This window comes from Eublepharis macularius, chromosome 4 (genome assembly GCF_028583425.1).
Source record: "Eublepharis macularius isolate TG4126 chromosome 4, MPM_Emac_v1.0, whole genome shotgun sequence".
Lineage (NCBI taxonomy): Eukaryota > Metazoa > Chordata > Lepidosauria > Squamata > Eublepharidae > Eublepharis > Eublepharis macularius.
Window position 1 is genome coordinate 2,709,285 of NC_072793.1, and position 20,205 is coordinate 2,729,489.

Consider the following 20,205-nt stretch of genomic DNA (forward strand, 5'->3'; position numbering starts at 1 on the left):
GGGCAGTGAGAGGCCGCCCTCGCGGGCCGCGGAGCGTCTCGGGCGGCCGGCAGCGCAGCGCAGCGCAGCGCAGCGCAGGGCAGCTCCTCCCGCCCAGCGCCCGGCCCGCGGCCCCTCCTCCCTCGAGGCAGCGGCGGGGGCGCCCTCGCGGCCCCTCTGCCCGCCCCTCGCCCGCCGTCCTCCCCTCCCTCCCTCGCTCCCTCCCGCCCGAGCGGCGGAGAGGCGGCGCTCCTTCCTCTCGCGGCTGTCACTGCAGGGGCGGGCCCGGCCCGGCAGGCCGGCCGGCGGCGGCGGCGACCAAGCAGCCCGGCCTGGCCCCGCCCCGCCCCGCCTCGCCCCGTCCCCGTCCCTCCGCCGGCCACGGGGCCGCCCGTGAGGCCGCCTCGGGAGCCGCCCGCAGCCCCCCGCGCCTGAGGAGGAGGCCGGCGGGAAGGAGCCCCGGGCCCCCATGCGGCGGCTCCAGGAGCGGTTCCGGAGGTGAGCGAGCGGCCGCGGGCGGGCGGCGTCCCGGCAGGGGCTTCTCCGCCGCCTGGCCGGGGGGGGGGGGGGGATGTCCCCGCGGGTCCGAGGCGGCTCCGTCCAGGGTCCCTTCGGGGCCGCGGCGCTTCCCGCTGCTCAGGGGCTCCCCCCCCCGAAAATGCCCCCCCGCCTCTGGCCTCCAGGGGCGCCTTTCTAGACGGGGGGGGCGTGGGGGTCCGCCTGTAGCGGGGGGGGGGGGAGAGCCAGAGTCCGGTCAGGGGGTGGCCCGGGCGGGGGGGGGGTCAGCTTGGGGGAGGCGCGGCCCCTTCTCCGGAGCCCCTCCAGGTATCCGAGTCCGATGTCTGGAGAAGGAGCCGCGGCTCCCCCAAGCTGACCCCCGGCCCGGGCCACCCCTCTCGCGGGCCTCGTAGGTGGGTGCCCCGGGACGGGGGTTGCCAGCTCCAAGTTGGGACATTCCTGGAGATATGGGGGGTGAAACCTGGAGAAAGTGGGGTTTGGGGAGGGAACGGACGTTGGCGTGCCTAATTCATTAGAGTCCACCCCCCCCCCCAAAAACTAGCCACTGATCTCTGTGGCCTGGAGACCCGTTGTAATTCCGGGAGATCTCCAGCCGCCACCTGGAGGCTGGCAACCCTACGCTGGACTCTGGCTCTTTCTCACTGCTACAGGCAGACCCACGCGGCTCCCCATCTTGATCTGTCTCCTTAGAGTCCTGATGGAGATTTCCAGATCTGGGAGCTGCACAGTCAAAACAGGAGTAAGATCTGAGTTGAGTAGCCCCTCAAGGACAAACTCGATTTCCAGGGAGTGGGCTTCCGAAGGGGGCTTTGTCTCTCCAAAGCTCATAGTCTGGAAATCTTTAAGGAGCTGCTGGACCCAAAGCTTGCTCTTCTTCTACAGACCAAGACAGCTGCCCCTCTGGAAATACAATTTAAAAAGATGATTTCGCTTGGATTAGCAGCCCATAGTTTCTGTGATCCTAAAACATACCATTAGAGTAATAATTAGAATTGCAGTAACAGCGTGCCTGTATATTGCACTTCTGGACAGATCGGTGCCCCACTCCCAGCGGTCGGTGTTGTTATTGTTACTCTCCCGGCAATACAGCTTGAATGAAAGGAGTGGCTGACCCAAGGGCACCTGCTGAGCTCGTGGCAGTGGAGGGATGGGAACCAGCTGAGTGCGGATTTGCAACCCAACCACTACAGCAGCTGTCTGTGTTTTGTTGATGGTGTGAAGTGAATGTGTGTGTGTAACTGGGTGGGTTTCAGGGTTGTGATTAGGAAAAGCAGTTAACAAGTAGTGGTCGTCACACCAGAGCATTTAAAGCAGAATAAGGTGAAGTCATGTTTTTGTCCTGCCCTCCTGCGTATCTGCCTTCTTGTCTTTTGCTCTTGTGGGTCACTTATTTGATATCCCATGAGGGAAGTTTGGGAATGCTACTTGAAAACTGATGGAGAGATTGCCAGACGTGTAATTTGAACATCGCTTGTCCAGGCTGGTGTGAAAAAAGCACACTCTTTCCAAGTGCTGTTCAAACATGCTTGGGAATAAGGAGTCTCTTCTGTCAATTTTCCTTTGAAGAACTAATTTCATCTCTGAACACATTAGGGTATTGTCGTTAGCCTTCCTCTTGCACCTTCTGCTGAATGCTGTTGCATTTCCATTGACTGGTGTTCTTTCTGCGCTGCCTTCTGGAACACACCAGCAGAGTTGCTTATCTTGCAGAAGTGCACGATGACAGCCTCTTTGCTTTTTTATAGGTAAATGAGTAATGGGCTTGCCTCCCCTCCTAAGAAAATATCTATGTGGGAGTATTCCCACATTGACCTAGGCGTGTGATGCAGGTACACCACGCACAAATTTGCAACATGGATATCCAGAAAGCATTTTTTTGTATCAAAAGGAGCTGTTTTCATGTGTCCTGCTAAACCTTGCCCAGATGTGGAGCTGTGTCTGCTCCCCAGCATAGTTTTTGTCTGCTCTTTTCTACACTACAACCTTGGGACATCCGTGCCACCTAGCTCAGATGCAGAATTATTTTGTCTATGAAAACATTTGGTAACTAAAATCTTGAATTTCTTGGGATTCTGGTCCCCCCACCCCACCCCCTGTGCACATAATAATCGTTCACTGCCTTGCCTCTCTGACAAGAACTGAACTGGGCTTTCTATCTTTAGATACAGTTGAGATGTTGGATTTTTAGGAAATTTGAATATCTCACACAGTTGCCGTCTTTAAAATTACACAGCATTTTAGAAGCGTTGGCTGTTTTTCTTTCTCTACTGCTGAGGAAAGAAGGTAGACATCTGCTCAGTGGCAAGAGAAGAGGGGATTGCACATGTTTTGCATGTAGGAAGGAAATAGATCGCGGTGAAATAGGAGGTTTTTCTCTTTAGAACTGGGTGAAAGTTCATATATCCGGTGTTTCATTCATTTTGGTTGAACTAAGCTTCCCTTTTATGTCCAGCTGTAAGAGAAGATTTTCAGCATTTTTCCCTACAGAATGACTTGACTCTTCTCTAGGAGAAGGCGAATCAGTTTTTGTTAGGTGTTTCTAGTACAAAACTTGGAAAAGAAGGGCAAGAGAAGAAAGTAAATGTGTAAGCCATTGGAAAATGATATATGAATAGAATCCTGCTAAAAATTAGTCACCTCAGACCAGAAATGAAGTAGTTTAGATTAGAAACAATATAACTGAGCTTTGGGGATAGATCAGTTTTGCATCTGACGAAGAGAACTGTGGTTCTTGAAAGCTTATGCTACAGTAAAGTTGGTTAGTCTTAAAGGTGCTACTGGACTCTTTTCTGTTTTGTGGATAAATTGTTTGTAATTGTCAGGGCTCATTTTGAGGGGGAACACGCAGGTACGCAGTTCTGGTAGTTCTCTGAAGAGGTCATATGTCAGGTGGCCCCGCCCACCTGATTTTTGGCCATGTTGGGCTCTTTTCAGCCTGGATTTGGCCCAAAAACGTCCAGGATCAGGCCTAAAACAGCCAGGATTGGTCCCAAAATGGCCAGGGTCGGGCCTCTAATGGGTGGTGGATCACTCTCCCGCTCAGCAGCAGCTCAGTTCTCACCATTTTGGGCCCCTTTTCAGCCATTTTCAGCCCCCTTTTGCCATTTTGGGCTCAATTTTGTCCCCTGAATGGCCAGGATTGGGTCCAGAACAGCCAGGATAGGTGATGTCAGGGGTGTGGCATATGCAAATCGGTTATGCTAATAATACTTCCGGTGATGTCAAGGGGGTGTGGCATATGTTAATGAGTCATGCTAATGAGTTGTGCTAATGAGTTCCTACAGCTCTTTTTCTACGAAATGACCCCTGGTATTTGTCATTTAAAAAGAAGCCTATAGGATGTATTTATTCTGGTGTATTTCTTTTCTGCACGGAGTACAGTATTACTATGTTAAGAAATATATATTCTTGAAGATCATGGGACTGATAGAAACAAGTGGACAGGACTGCTTAATGAGAAGCATCCTTGGACCCGCTCAGTGTCTGGCTTGCCTCTCTGTTCCTTCTCCAGTTCGGGCTGGCTCTCTTCCTCATGTTTTCCCGGTTTCATTGTTCTTCCTTTGGACAGCCTGCTAAGAACACATCTGTTCCCTCCCCCACCTACACCCATATTAATGCAGAACTGTTGCATTTCACAAGGAGGTATATGGTGAAATGCAAAGCCCAGTCATGAAGTAGATGGTGTAGCTGCATTGCACGGCTGTATTTTGGGACCCGTGTCAATTCACTTTTTGTTTTGATAGGCTCTTTGGTTCTGGGGAGTCTACTTAAGAACACTTTGGCCAGGGCTAAAAATCTACAACTACGTCGACTCCAATATCCAAATCCTTAAAGCGAATGAAATGTTTTTATGGACCAGCCTTGCAGAAAGTTAAGCATTTCAAATGCCATCAGCTGTAATCCATGCCAGGAATTGTTACCAACCCCTGTCTGGGTGTTTTGACCAACTGCGCTCTGGTACGCTGCAGTCATTCCAAATTAAATCAAACTCTAGCTATTGGTCTGTGAAAGCAGAACCACATGGATAGTTGCTACCATTTGCTGACTTACAGAATAGTAGGATTCTGTTGTTAACAATAGACCTCTAAAGCAAAGTAAGTTGCATGCCCGCCCAGCCTCCCCGTCTTTAGCTCTTGTCCATGCAAAAGCTATTGAGTGCATCACTTTTGATCAGGACCACGTTTGACCTTGCAGTGAATGAACTGGGCAGAGTTTTGTATTCAGAACTGCAGCTGGAGCAGATGCCAGAGAGTTACTTAGTAAAATATCTCATTCAGAATGCAGAAGAGACCCTGAACACGAGTCTAATAAAATAGCAAAATGTTAATCTTTAGCTGGTAGTATCTGACCTGATTACGTAGAGGGCAGGCACTGATCCTTTTTTATGAATTTATTGGCCTAATATTCATTAGAATCCCAAAGCAGAATGATTCAGTTGTACATCCTTTGGTGAGTTTCAGCTATGCCTTTGTTGAATAACCTTATCTTGCAAATCAAAATATATGGGCCATTTTGGGAATACCTTCAGGAGATAGTTGCAAATACATTGTTTTACTATAGTAACTCTATTTGATGTTTGCACACTTCTCTGAATAAAAGTGAGCATTGTGGGGAGAGGCGTACATTGGTCTTAGACTAAGATGGGTAGCCATATTAGTCTGTCTGTAGCAGTAGGAAAGGGTCCAGTAGCACCTATAAGACTAACAGAATGTGTGGTAGGGTATGTGCTTTCGAGAGCCACAGCTCACTTCTTCAGATAAACTGGTAGGCTAAGCAGGGTCAAAGTTATTTGATGATAATGTTCTGCACAGTCCAAAAAAAATATTCTTTACGACTGCCTTTAAGTGACAACCGGCATCCAGGTAGCCAGAGGTATTCAAGCCCTGTTTGTAGCCATATTGTTAAAATTAAGTAAAAGAAAATAGATGACGGAAATGACAAACTAGATGACGATGGGGTTTCTTAATAAACAAGTTATCAAAATAGATATGGTTATTAATATAAATCCTATAAAACAGAAGACAGAAAGGCAATAAGAATTAAGTTTGCTAACATTTCCTAATAAACTCTTAAGTTTAAAACAATCAAAGTTTCTATGAAATGCATTAAGATTCCCATAGCATACAATGCAAAGATAAAATCCTCACCTAAATTCCCAAGAGATTTCTTCCAATCAGAACTCTAACATACTATCTGAATTTGCACGTTTTATAGGTTATCTTCCTTCCGAGGTCGGTAAAATGAGTATCCAGTTTCCTGGGGGTAATGTGTAGGTGACTGGGGAGGGCAATGGCAAATCACCCTGTAACAAAAAGTCTGCCAAGAAAACGTTGTGATGCGACGTCCCCCCATGGGTCAGTAATGACTCCGGTGCTTGCACGGGGACTACCTTGACCTTATAGGTTATCTTATGCAAATAACTAAGATCTTTTCAGGTGATAGCATAAGCAAACTATGATTGGTTTGATGCTTCATTAGATATTCATAATTTCTATTGTATAACATTCTAATTAGCAAAAAAATGACTTTATATCCAACTTGCAAAACAAAACTATAAATCTGTGAGAAATGACAGAAAGAGTTAAGTTGGTAGATCACCATTAGTTCATTTTCTGATGGAGGAACATTAATCTAGATAGAGTCCACTATTTTTAATTAGCTGTCAAAGATGAAAGCATGCCTGTTTTGATTACCTAACTTTCTGAAGAAACACACAGACAGTTCGTACAAAGTTTAAAAGTTCACCCAGAATACTAGTGTATTGCTTTATACCACTTACTGCAATGCTTTACTGCAACAAAGCAGAACACCTTTCTAAAACAGCGTAACTAAGGGCCACGCTACAAGTGGTGGGATCCCAGATTTTAAACCCATGTCTGCTCACTCCATTTTTAATAGATCTGTAGTTTTTTAACACAGAGCTGCAAGGCCCACCTCCAGAACAGACATGCAGTGGGGCAGCCCTAGTTGAGCGCACTTGCTGACCAGCCGGCTCTCCTGAGGAAGATGCAGGAGGAAGATGGGAACCCGAAGACCCCTCTCTGATCGTAGTGCCCACAAGCACTGCCTGCCTGCCCTCCCCTTGCCCAGCCTAGTGTTGAATCCACATGCAGCGAGGGAAAGGTTTGGACTCAGCTTCAGCAGTGCTTCTTTACAAAGGGGTCAGGGAGTGGGGGAGGGGGGCAGGCATGCTGGGCTCCTGCCAGCACAAAGAACTGGAGAGGAGCCGTCTAGCTCGCACCCCCCCCCCTCCGTCTCAGCTCCTTCCAGTTTGGAAGGTTCCCTGACTCCATCCTCATCCGCATTAACAGGTCCCTATGCAGGGTGTGTCAGCTGGGCAGAATCTGTGCTTTAATGTGGGTGCTTTCACAAGGCACCCTCCCGCAAGTGCTCATGAATCACTCTGTGCTACTCCAGAGGAACACTTTGAGCCTGCTTTTCAAAAGAAATCAAAGGCAGCTCATAATACAAATTTGTTCATTATTGTACACAGTGAGAATTGCCAAGTGACACCCCCCCCCCCCCCAGGCACAGCGAAGAGCCCAACAGAAGGTTGCCCACCTTCTCCCTGTGACAGGAGGAGAGTGCAGGAGGGAAGCAGCAGGCCCACAAGACTGGGGCTGCCCTGCTGTAATCTGTGCTGGAGGGAACCGTGTGGCTCGGTGGTAAAAAACGACAAATGAATTAAAAATGGAGTCAGCAGACCTGGGCTTAAAACCAAGGAACCTGTCACTTGTAGCATGGCCCTCATTAACATGACATCTTTAGCAATGTGGAAACTACCCAGTAGGAGCATATCCACCTCAGCAGACAGTGCCCAGTGGCATAGTCTGTAGTCTCTATCTCCTTTTAAGGTATCTTTTGGGGCTATTTCTTATGACACGGCCCTATCATCTGAGTAGAAAGCCCTCCTGAATAACTCCCTTTTGCTTAGTTTGCAGAAAACCAGGAGAGCGGGCGCTTCCCTGACCTCCTCCGGCAGGCTGTTCCATAAGGTGGGGGCTACCACAGAGAGCACACCTATATGAGCCGCTGTTGATTTTGCCTGACCGTGGGGTGGTATCTGCAGAAGGCCCCGTTCCGATCGATGCGTGAAGCTGCTGGAGTGGAACATTAGGGGGAGAGGCAGTTGCACAGATATGAGGGGCAAAGGCCATGAAGGGCTTTGAACAGGATAGCCATAGCTTTGAATTGAGCTCAGTGACTGATAGGTAACCAATGGAGTCACTGCAGAGTGGGAGTGATATGCAGGCTCCATCTGGCTCCTGAAAGTACATGATCTGCAGCATTCTGCACCGGCAGGAGACTCCGAGTTGACCTCGAAGGGCGACCTATGTAGAGGTCATTACAGTAGTCCAGTCTCGATGTTACCGTGTCATGAATCCAGGTGGCCAGATCAGCTGTGTTAAGATAGGGGACCATCTTCCAAACTCAACTGAGTTGAGGAAAGGACTTTTTTGCAGCTGCATTGACTTGCTTCTCCGGCAGCAGTGCTGGATGCAGTATAAGCCCTAGGTTCTGAGCTGAGTCAGGTAGAGTCAGCGGAACCCCGTCTAAGATGGGAAGCACAATGTTCTTCGAGATCCCAACCAGGATCGCTTCCATCTTTTCTGGGTTCAGTTTCAGTTTGTTTGCTTTCAGCCATTTGACTGCAGTCAAGCAGCAATTCGGTACCCCTCCTGCATCACCAGGAGATTTGGATAGCGAGATTATAGAGCTGGGTATCATCTGCATATCGATGGCATCCAGTTCCATAGCCATGAATGATGTCTTCTAAAGACTTTATGTAGAGGTTGAATAACATGGGGGTTAAGTTTGCTCTTTGTAGAATCCCACAAGATAATTCCCACTCTGAGGATAGCTGGTCTCCAATTACAACTCTTTGAGTCTGTCACATGAGGAACAATTTAAACCAGTCCAAGGGACATCCCCTGTTACCTACTTCTGTGTGAGATTCCTCAAACACTGTACTTCACCAATATTACTGTGGAAAAATCTCTTTGGTTTGTTCTAGAATTATAAACTTGCATGCTGCAAAATGATTGATTTGAAATCTTACCTTGTAACACTCATAAAAGGTGTATGTTTTGTAGAAGAATGGTGCCCCTTTTTGGTGAGAACTGGCCGGTACGAGAGTTTAGATATGGTCTGGCCTCTGTTATGCTGTGGCTGGTTTGCATAATTTCTCAGCTGTGGTTTTATATTATCCTTGCTGGATAAATGAAATTTAAATCTTCCATGAGATTTTTTAAAAACTGTTGGTCACAGTATTTCAGTAGTACATACAATCTGTAGGAAAGCATGCTCCATCTGACTTCCTTTGTTGATAGTGGGTGATTTTTAAAAAAAACTGTATATAAAAAAATGACAATGATAAAAGGTCATGTATGCACACATCCATGCCATTTATGTATTCTCTGATCGACTGTATTGATCTCATGTGGTGCTCTGAAATTGTACTTTGGAATATAATCATCCCAACGTTGGCCTGCTTAAAACCGAAAGTGCCTTGCTTGCTAATGCTGATGTCACAGACCGAGTAACCAGCCTGTTATCTCTACAAAAATGTGCCTCACTGACCTTGCAGCTACAAACCGTTTCTCAGAGCAGGGAGGGACTTTGAGTTCTTTGTAATCGTCTGCCGTTTTCTGGCTAGACTAAGCTATTGTGTTCTCATGCAACTTCTTAGATTTTCGGGCCTAAATGCAGTCTACCCCAGGGGAGGGGGGCGGGAATTGATGCTCCTTATATCAATAGTACCTTTGCCTGTATAATCATTCCTGCCAACTTTCCCATCTATGGATGTACCCATGAACTTAATGGATCTCTAAAATAAAACTTTTTCAACCAAGACACTGGATTGCTTGCTGTGAGGGGCTTGGGGGGGTCTATCTGCCATGGACTGCCGTCCCTGGAACTGACATAAATAGAAAAAATAATTGCAGAGGGGTGCCAAGTTAGCCATGAAATCTGCAGACATAAAATTGCAGCTCAAGCCAGAATTTCCCCTAGAAACTAAAATGATGAATCTGAGGCCATCATATTTTGGCCACCTCATGAGAAGATAAAGCTCACTGGAAAAGTCAGCGATGCCAGGAGAAGTTGCAGATGGTAGGAAAAGAGCAAGACCCCAAATGTGATCACACACACACTCTCTCGCTCTCGCTCTCTCTCTCTCTCTCTCTCTCTGTCATCACCTTCCAGACCTGGGCCGCTGCTGCTGGGGTTAAAAGTGTGTTGCAGGGCTGTTGCCTTGGGAGCCCACCCTGGACCCAGCCAGGGCGTCACACAAGAGGAGGATTCTCAGGGCAGGCTGTTGGAGGAAACCTCCGCCATCTGATCCTTCCGTCTAAATAGTGAAGGCTTTCGAACAAGCAAGGTTCTGTGTTCCGAGTTCTTGAGAATTTTCTTTTGGTGGATCATGCCCACATTGAATCTTTGTGGCAACCTGAAGTTTGTCTTTGACGTAATGGATTTGGACTAAAAATAAGAGACAGCTGCTTTCTGTTGGGTCTCGGCTCCTAAAATGTAAACTAGTGATTAATTTGCCTGTGTGTTATCCGTAATACTAACAATTGAAAAGGGGGGTTGTGGCCCTTTAAAGACCAACTGATTTGTTGAAGCATAAGCTTTTGTGGCCTAGTGCCCACTTCATCACATGCAAGACAAGAAATGGCAGACCGTGCTCTACCAAGGTGTTTATAGTACTTAATCTTCAGTTCTGAGAAAGTTACTTGTGTTTTTAGTCCTATCGACTTAAACAGGATTTAAGTGTGACTAACTTTACTTTGCTTAGTCTCTGGGCTTATGATGCCAGATTCTTCGAGGTGATTTTGTTAACTCCATCCAGAGAACTACTGTGCTTTAACTAATTGGGTTTCTCTTCTGTTTTAAAACGTATTTTATTATCTCTCTGCTCAATTCTCCTTTTGCCTGCAAAAGCTGACTTCCGTTACTTGTTACAAGTTTTTTTTAAAAAGAGCTTTTACACAATGGAAATGAAAGAATGTGGAAGGAATAGATGACACAAATCAGCCTTGGTATTGCTGACCTCTTTTTTCAAAATGGTCTCCAAAGCTGAAAAGGATACGGCTGTATATTGGTGCTAAAGAGACCTGCCAACGTTGATGGAATTCTTGGTATCTTTAAGTACTGATGCCTTCAAACTAATTTGATCAGGACTTTTTGTTCAAACTCCTATTCAGGACAAATTTCAGTGTAACTATGTCCCCCTTTAATGCTCAAGAACAAGACTATTAAACATTAAATATTAACCCACTGAATAAATGTATTAATTACATCCTTTTAAGTATCCATTTATGTAACCTGTGCCTCAATTGTCTCCACAGATTCATGAACCATCCGGCTCCAGCAAACAGCCGTTACAAACCCACGGGCTATGAACATGCTGCTAACTGTTATACTCATGCGGTAAGTAAATTAACTTACTGGCAGTACAGTCTGTGTGGCATTCAGATTGCAGTAATTCCCATCTGCATTAGATTTTATTGTATTTAAATCATGAATGACTACAAGCTAATACTGGGAAGTATCATTAATACAGGCATGGCATTGCTGACCTGAGCGCATGTTCTGCGAGCACAGAGTCCAAAAACTCAATGGATTTTATTTTCTTACTCAGTCTTTCATCTGCCCTGTATTTAGGAATGGAAGATTCCATAAAGCCTTGTGAAATCTCATGCTTGCTAAATTAACGATTGCTATAAGGTTCTTTATCACTTCGGAAAGATGTATTGTTAAAATGTTTTGACCGCTTTTATTTTGAACAAAACAGCAGCGTTATATATTGAAGCATATATTCCACATCAAAGCAATCTCATAAGTAACTCTCCAGAAGTTAAAAACTATTAATCTGCCTGCCTATGTGTACCATACTTTAGTTCCATGTTACTGAAAAATAGAAGAAAACTCTTCACTGATTCTGCTTAGTAACTTGAAGGAGCTTCTTTCTGCCCTACGTAAGCAGCTGTTTACAAGACTAAATTGTTGGATTTACTTTTCAGCAGTGTAGAAACGGTGACTTGCAAAGGACACTTCTGTGCTAAGCAAATTTCTGTGTAAATTTCAGAACGGGGATGCTGAACTATGATATGGGATTGATGCTTATGTTTGCATCTCATTGTTTCAGATTCCCATTTCATAATTGGTAATTTGGGTTCTTTTCTTTCTGATGATAACTGCGTGATTATCACTACCGTAACTTCTGAGTTTTTTTCTTTTACTTCATTGATTCATTTCTTGGGCATTCCTTGCAGAAGTTTGTGGCTTAACCCCACACCATCTTAACGGTTGTGAGCAGGTTTTCTAGTGGGCCCATGAGCATTTGTGAAGTGTGAGATGTTAACGCGATTAAATGCCAGTGATCTTTTTTTCTTAAAGTTACTGCCATGAGCAGTGAGCACAAGCAATATACCTCAGTGAAAGCCGGCGAAGTGTTTCATGGATGTTTAAAATGCCGCTTGTTTAGTCCTTCTTCAGTCAGCTTTCCTATCTCATCTGAAGAACCCTCCTGCTTATCTTGTTTCAAATCTATCTTGTTCTTGAACAAGAATTCATCTCTGTGGTTGCCAACCATAAATGATAAAATGGTTTGACAGTTTTGTATAGCATTTTATCTTGTTTGTGTCTGTAACTCTGCAGCAAATTGCACGTACATAAGTAAATAAAAAGGGCTTGCATAGGGAGGGCTGCAGCCTTCCTGTTTTGTTTGTAATGTCTAGTTTAAAAGTTACCTGAGAAATAGACGTGGTATTGGCAAGATTAAGCTAATGGTTGTAGTCTGATTTTCATGCTCTTACCTTTATGGGAATCCCCCCCCCCCAACTAATTAATTAAAAGTAGATAAACAAAAAGTAGATAAAACAAAATTTTACCCTTCCAATTACACCTCTCAAAGGTCAGATCAAAGATAATAGCAATACAGGACTCTGAAGAGAGGTTCTGGGGGGGGGGAGTTCTTAGTTGTCTGGATGGCTCTCAAGGAAGGAGGACCCGATTGGGGTGGAGGGCAAGGGAGGGAGAAGGCAGAGCGGCAGGGGAGGGGCGGGGCGGGGGTGGGATTCCTTCTGCCTGGGGGCCATCAGGGCTTCTCCTTGAGTGCTTCAGATGCTCCTGCCTGTTGGCAGGGAGGCTGCTGTGTACCAGCTGGGGCTTTTAGACAAGTATCAAGGCAGGTTCTCAAACTGCATAGAACAACACGCGCTCTCTTTTTAAAAATCAAAGTCACAGGATATTAAAGGGTGACGAACTCTTGCTAGGATTAGTTTTTTCACCGTACGCTGGTTTACAGCAGTGTTCCTCAAACGGGTCGCCCAGAGGGTACCGTAGGTGGTCTGGAAGTCCTGCCCAAGCATCTTGGAAAAAGAGGAGTTGCCTGTCAGAGCAGAAAGTGACAATGGTTGGGCAGAAATACACAGGGCAGCAGCCGAAGTGTCTGTCGTGGGCATGCGGTACGCAGTTTGAAAAGAGATGGGAGGTGGCTGAGAGGGCATGCTCTGTCTTCCATCTGGGCAAATGGTAGGTAGGGACAGAAGAGGAGGAGGAAAGAATGTATGGTGTGGCAGCTAACCCACTTTAGTCATAGGTGTCTGGCATATGATGATAGATCCAGAGGAGTTAGCTGTGTTAATCTTTAGCTGTAAAATAGTCATGAGTCCAGTAGCCCCTTGAAGACGAACCAACTTTATTGTAGCATCAGCTTTTGAGAACCACAGTATCAGAGATGGGCACTTGGTCATGGAAAGGAATGGAAAATTCACAAGTCAAAGCAGCATTAAATGGTTTCACATTCAACCACAATTCTGTCTTGGATGTGTATTCCACCCCACCCCCACCCCCCAACAATGGAGGTGGCATTTTTCTTGCTTCTCGTATTTTAGGTGCAGAGCGTCACAATTAAGTTCTGCGGATAATTTACTTTAAACTTGATTTCAGAGAACCAACCAAAAGGAAAATGTTTTTCCATTCCCAACTTAAGGGGATCAGCCAGGAAACAATTCTTTACTCTCTGATGCTGTTTTTATTTTTACAATGCATCAGCTGCCCTGTAGCTATTAACTGGTGCATTTTGGAATTTAAACAAGAAACGTTCATAATATTCCAATCTCAAGTGCTGAATTTCTTTGCCAGATTTCATCTAGTACAGCACTAGTGCAGCACAGATGGCGATGTGCCCAGCTGTGCTTTTTGCTCCCCTAGTTTATAGCATATGGACTATATATATATATATATATATATATATATATATATTCAAAAACATACTTAGTTTCAGGAACAGTCTATGATTTGTGTTCATTCAGCCAAGCACATAAGAAATGCCTTATCGAGCATTAAAGTAAAATAGTATTCAGATACATATTTGGAGGTTGAAACACCCAAAAGAAGAACTGGGGAAAGGAGCGGATAGCCATAGGAATGAAATGTCTATACCCAGATTATCAGAGAAATGATGGCGACACAAAGAAACAGGCAGAGTTCACACATCTCTGGTATGGGTATGCTCTGCCTATGCTACTGAAGCCTTACATTTGTCTATATGCAGTACGTAGCAGAGAATGAAAGAAGTACTTCTTCTGACACCAGAAATTGCATTCTGCCCTGTCTGTGGCCTGAATGCAGCACTATGAAGGATGAGCCCTTGACGAGCACGGAGGTCGTGGGTTTCAGTGATACAGCTAGTTTGGCTTTGTCTCCTAAGTGAAAATCATAGGCGCAGTTATCATTTCATTTATTTTAAAAAGTAGGACAGAATTAAGTATCTAATTAGATGTTATCTTTCTCTGATGAACTTATGAATATTCTGGTTTTCCAAGTTTCAATTAAAAACTCTCTTGTGTAAATTGTCACTTTTCATTTCTGTAAGGCAGCAGTCCTATTTTTACCTCTGAAAGCTTGGCTGCTGTGACCTGTTCTTTGGTGCTTTTAACTAATTTTATAATAGCGCTGCTGCTATTAACCGCAAATACAGGGACCAGGATAGTTTATGTATATTCACTACTCTTAAAATTCAAGGGGTTTTTTTTAGTAAAGGTCTTACTTATACATCAGTATATCCAGGGCTTTTTTTTCTGGGAAAAGAGGGGGCGGAACTCAGTGGGTTGCCCTCAGAGAAAATGGTCACATGGCTGGTGGCCCCGCCCCCTGATCTCCAGACAGAAGGGAGTTGAGATGGCCCTCTGCACCGCTGAGCGGCACAGAGGACAATCTCAACTCTCCTCTGTCTGGAGATCAGGGGGCGGGGCCACCAGCCATGTGACCATTTTCAAGAGGTTCCGGAACTCCGTTCCCCCATGTTCCCCCTGAAAAAAAGCCCTGAGTATATCTAAAGTTTTTGCATTAGTCTCTCTGTGAGCAGTTTCTACAGCTTTTGCTTGCTCTATGAACTTTGACAAAATGTTACTTTCAGCATTTTTTAATCCCAAACACAATATACTGTCTAACAGTCTGGCTCTACTTTTTGTTTTTTACGGGGTGACACAGCAGTTCTGTACCCTTCAGTCAAAGCAAATTCTTAAACGGCTGACATGCCAAGGTAAAGGAGATCTGGGTTTCCATTTCTGTGATAAAGATTGAGATAACAGTGCCATATACTTGAACATAACAGATAATTACCTTCAGGGTCTAAAAACTCCGTATCATTTTCAAGTTGGTCACAGAACAGAGAATTGTTCTAGGCCCAGGAATCAGAATGGCAGGGGGCCTGGACTGTAGAAAGGGAAGACCGCGACTCACTTGTTCCTCTTGTGTTCCCTAGTTCCTCATCGTTCCTGCTATTGTGGGTAGCGCTCTGCTCCATCGTCTCTCTGATGACCGGTGGGAAAAGATAACTGCGTGGATGTATGGAGTTGGACTTTGCGCACTCTTCATTGTATCCACTGTGTTTCATATAATTTCCTGGAAAAAGAGTCACCTGAGGTATAAGCCAAGCACTCATCTGGGTCGTTGTCACCGTGCCCTGCATGTTACTTCTCATGGGTTTCTTGAACAGGGGGCTTCACTGGGAGATTGATGACTGACAGTGGAGTTGCCCCCTTCTAAGCCATCTCCCTTCAATGAGGTATATTTCCATTAGGGTTGCACTAACAGGTGGCACGCCAAGCTGCAGGAGGGCCCCTGAGTCTCTCTCTCTCCTACCTTGTGCACTTCCCATTAGCTTGCTACCAGTCAAGTTGTAACATGTCAGGGCTTGTCGCTGCCGCCACTGGGCGGGGCCCCAGCTGGGCCGGCCCTGACATCAGAGGGGCACCAGGGATGCTGCAGGACCCTGCTCTGTGGAAGGAGGGGCGGTATACATCACCCAGACTCCCTCTCAGTCCACTCGCTGGCCTGCTCAACCTGGCTTGCTTACCCTCTGCGTCCTCCATCATCTCCTCCCAGACCTCTCCTCCAAGCCTCCACTCTCACACTGCTCTGCTCTCACTCCACACCATCACTCCTTCCTCAAACCCACCACCTCAGAGCTCTTCCCAGCCACCTTATATAGGGCTTCCTTTCTCCGCCCCGCCCCGCCCTCCTTCTAGGCTTGTTCCCCCTCCTGACTTGGCCCAGCTGTGCCTTCCCTCAAGTGTTTCCCTCCTACCACTAATCCCTTCTTGGCTTCCCTGCCTTGCTGGCAGGGTGGGGTTGAATGCGAGCCATCCCCAGCTGAGGTCTCCTTGGCCTTGCTCACGAGGAGCTGCCCCAGCCGGCTTCTGTGCTGCTGAGCCTGCCTGGCCTTGCTCGCGAGGAACTGCCCCAGCCGGCTTCTGTGCTGCTGAGCCTGCCTGGCCTTGCTCACGAGGAGCTGCCCTGGCCAGCTTCTGGGCTGCCCGCTCATTGCTGCTGGGCGGGGCTACCCATCTCCTCCCCCAGAATGCCTGTGGCAGCGCCACCTGGAGGGGCTTGGCTCTTAGCACCTCCTGAGCCAGGCTGCTGTCCTCTAGCCAGGGTGTGGCTCTGGGCTGTAGTGGCTGCTTCTCGTCCTTGGCTGGTAAGGGCTCTGCTTGGGCTGCTGCTGGGTCCCTATTCCCCCTGCCTTGGCCCTTTTCCTCTGGGCTGCTTAGCCCCCTCTCTTCCCCCTGGGGGGTGGGACTAGCTGCCTTCTCCCTGCTCCCTCCAGCCTTCTGAGGCTTTGGCCTTTCGCCCCTTCCCCCTGGAGTGGGCAGGTTCTGGCTCTGTTTGCCAGTCAGGGCGGTTGAACTGCTGTCTCCCGGCTGCTCCCCGCCGCTGCCTGCCAGCAAGTCCGGGGGCTGGGCTGCTGACCCTGGACATAACACACGCTATAATGTGTACTAGAGCGACACCGACTCACGCTATAGGGCACTTGTCCAAAAAGTTTCCTTGTCTGCTTTAAAACTACCTTTAAATCCTCTGAGTCTGAGTAATTGTATAGTGGCTTTAAATCAGTAATCCAAGGTGATACAGAATATGGCTCAAGGGGTAGGTTTGCATGTGTTTGTGTGTGTATGGTTGTGCAGTGCAACTTTGTCTAAAATAGCTGTTAGGTATTGATAGTGCATACTAAAGAAGTGTGAACTGAATGTGTTGCAAAACAGTTTCTAAACTAAGATGTTTAAAATGTTTTGAATGTGTTCTTTCTTTCAGTGTTAGCAAAAATGCAAGCAACTTAGATTCCAGTTCCAGATAAGATACCACTAACTTTGTTGTATAGATTTGCGATATTTTACTTTTTAATTTCCAGTGACTGTTGATAAGCAAGATGAGTTATACAAACCAGCTTAAAAGAATAGTCCACACTAACTTGTTAGTGGCGCTAAAAGGATCACTGAGATGCCGTCTGTGTCACCTCCTCTGGATCTATGCGGGTGTGCACACACGCGGCTTCTGTATCTCTCGATGGGCCTGGTTTAAGTTCTGTCTGAATCCGAGGAGAGGATTCTGAGCCCCTTCCTCTGAGGGTGGCTCTCTTACGTTTACCTCTCGTCCTTTCTTTCAAAGCCAAGGAGGCCATCGTCCCAAGGCCTGACTAAATGCAAAACGCGTATTGTCATTTCCTGCCTTTCCAGTACATGGCTTAGTAATTCTTCATTGCAGAGGACAACTAATTTTTGTAGCCCAAACTGAATATTAAAAAGTTAATATTTAGGGCTTCTCTCCAAGATTAAGAGGGACGGAGATAAGAGACTATGTAGTGGCTGTAGGCAAGGTGAGGCATATTAATTTTGTACGTGTAGTCTTTTGGAGGTAGAGCTTAACTTTGTTATTTATTTATTTATGTATTTTTATTTTATATATTTTAAAATTTTAATTCATTTATACCTCGCCTTTCTCCACAGTGGGGAGCCAAAGCAGATCGCGTCATTCTCCCCACCTCCATTTTATACTCAGAGCAACAACCTTGTGAAGTAGGCTCGGTTCCGAGTATGTGACTGTCCCAGGGTCCCCCGGCTGGCTCACTCTTGCCGCTACCCCACACTGGTTTTCTGATCGCCGGTCCTTTTGAAATGGGTTTTCCTTTGTTTGCCTTTCCGTTTAGGACTATGGAGCACTGTTTCCATATGTGTGATAGAATGATGATCTACGTCTTCATCGCAGCGTCCTATGCGCCATGGTAAGGGTTACAGTGTGGACTTTTTCATACATGAAATTGCAGCGGCGTATTATCAGCACTGCTTCTGCTATGTGGGTTGGTGACTGATTGCATAGGACCTAATCTCCAAGGGTTAGAAGCAAATAAGTTAAATCCTTTTTCCATTTAACAAATTAAGTCTGATGTTAACACAATTGACCTGATCCAGCAAGGGCCACATATATACCCTTGAACTGAGACCAACGTTTTTCTTATGTGACCGTAATGATGGATTTTTGCCATTCATTTCTACTATTCCAAGCAGCAGTGATCTTTAAAGGGATTTACTGACTACTTAATTTTTGTGATTTTCCAGTTTTATTGCTATGTTCTTAAGAAGTTTTAAGTCCTTTTTGGCATTTGGAGAGGCATGCTCAAAACTGATATAATGAATTAAAAATGTTGTTTGCCCTTAATAGTGTTGACAAAATTATATTGTAAGCATTAGAAAAATGGTTTTAAAGAAACAGTTCTGTTCTCTGATTTTAATTATACTGAATTGCTTTCTTGTTTTTTTACAATTTTTAGTTTTGTAAGAAATACCGTGTTTCTTTATAGACATATTAATTTTTACATTTTATTTTGGCAAACACTGACTTGCAGAGCTTAAAACGTTTAAGATGCCATCTGTTCATTATTTTTGATTGTTAACACCTTGATTTTTTTAGGTTAAATCTTCGTGAGCTTGGACCTCTGGCATCCCATATGCGTTGGTTTATCTGGCTTATGGCTGCTGGAGGAACTGTTTATGTATTTCTTTACCACGAAAGGTAAGAAACAATGTCCTCGACCGTAGTTGAGTGCACTGAATTGTGTGCACGTGAGAGATCGTATGGGTCCGTGGAAATTTGTTATTTTGGTGGATTTCAAACTGGCCCCCGAGGAAGTGGACGTTACACAAAACAAGCCATCTTTGCCAGCCGCTTGTAGGGCGGAGGGACCCTTCGGGGTCCTTGTTACATCTTTGTGGTTCCACCTATTACTAAGAGAGAAAGCATTTTCAGAGGAGAAATCGGTTTGGAACACGCGTTCTTACTCACCTGTTGGGAGGCGGATGGCGTTTCCTTGCAGTTACGGTTTCCTTCTTTGCTTTTGAAAGAGAACCCCTTCAGGAGAGAATCACTGTGGATTTGGCAGTGTCTCCGCTTTTGAAGACTTACATTCAGGCCAATTCTCGTTGACTTAGAAACTGGAACTATGTTACTCTGAGAGACATTTGCTAGCATCACGGTCGGATGTTTAATTCACTGTTGTTATGTATGATGGGTAATTGGTTAATCCTTACATTACTGATTGGTTAATCCTCATATAAATATTTTTGTATTGAACTGCTGATTAGAATATTCTCCGTACATGAATTGTTGTTAATGGTTTTTCATTGTGGGTTTCATTTCACTCCCTGGGAAGATTTTTGGGTATTCTGGTCTATTTTCCCTTTGGGAACGCCTCTGTTGTTTTGTACAAAGTAGTGTTAACAGCATCAGTCTGTTGCATTTCAACCTGTTGACTCACAAAAGCATTCATTGCAAGAGTTGCCAGTCTGCTGGCGCTCCGAAGCTGTGCTTGTCTAAGTGAGGAACAGGCAGGAATTTCCCCTTGGTCTATCTTGTAATCCATCATGCCACAAACTGGGCTCTGTTTCAAGACACAACACTCTTCTCCGAAGTACGGAAGCGCTGTACACCTGTGAGCGTGCCCTGGCACCTCACCAATCATCCTTGGCAAAAGAATGTGAGCTGAAGGGCAGCTTGGCTTGTAGCTCCTCTTGCAGGCAGCCACTTGAACGGGCATCCGCCACACCGTGGACAGAAAGCTCAGGCACCGGAGCGGACCCTGCGTGCTGAACCTGACGTGTCTTTCTAGCACAATAATAAACATGCCTGGCAAACCTTCTCATGGAACACAACTTGACGTGGTACCAACCCCTAGTTTATCCCGCCACTGCCACCATGAAGGGATGGCCACCCCAAGCCTCCCAATTACGGGTGCTGAACTCGGCCACTCCAGCAGCCAGGCAGGCGGGGCGCATTTCCTTTCTTGTGTGAGACTGAACGCTCTGCCTTCCCAAGTCCTGGGCTATCCAGTCTCGGGGTTCAGTCTGGGGTGTACTCACGAACCAT

General features: G+C 46.0%; 1 protein-coding gene across 2 annotated transcripts in view; it reads left to right on the plus strand.

The window, feature by feature from the left end:
• Positions 1–270: 270 nt before the first annotated feature.
• Positions 271–20,205, plus strand: part of MMD (monocyte to macrophage differentiation associated) — a 35,758-nt gene continuing 15,823 nt past the window's right edge. Inside the window, exons 1-6 of one of the 2 annotated variants that reach the window (XM_054977852.1) lie at positions 271–477; positions 7,433–7,493; positions 10,848–10,929; positions 15,272–15,432; positions 17,993–18,067; positions 18,754–18,855. In XM_054977852.1, the coding sequence (XP_054833827.1) occupies positions 10,852–10,929; positions 15,272–15,432; positions 17,993–18,067; positions 18,754–18,855 (416 nt within the window). In that variant the 5' untranslated portion in view covers positions 271–477; positions 7,433–7,493; positions 10,848–10,851. The remainder of the gene's footprint in view (positions 478–7,432; positions 7,494–10,847; positions 10,930–15,271; positions 15,433–17,992; positions 18,068–18,753; positions 18,856–20,205) is intronic. The other variant, XM_054977851.1, reaches the window with a different exon arrangement.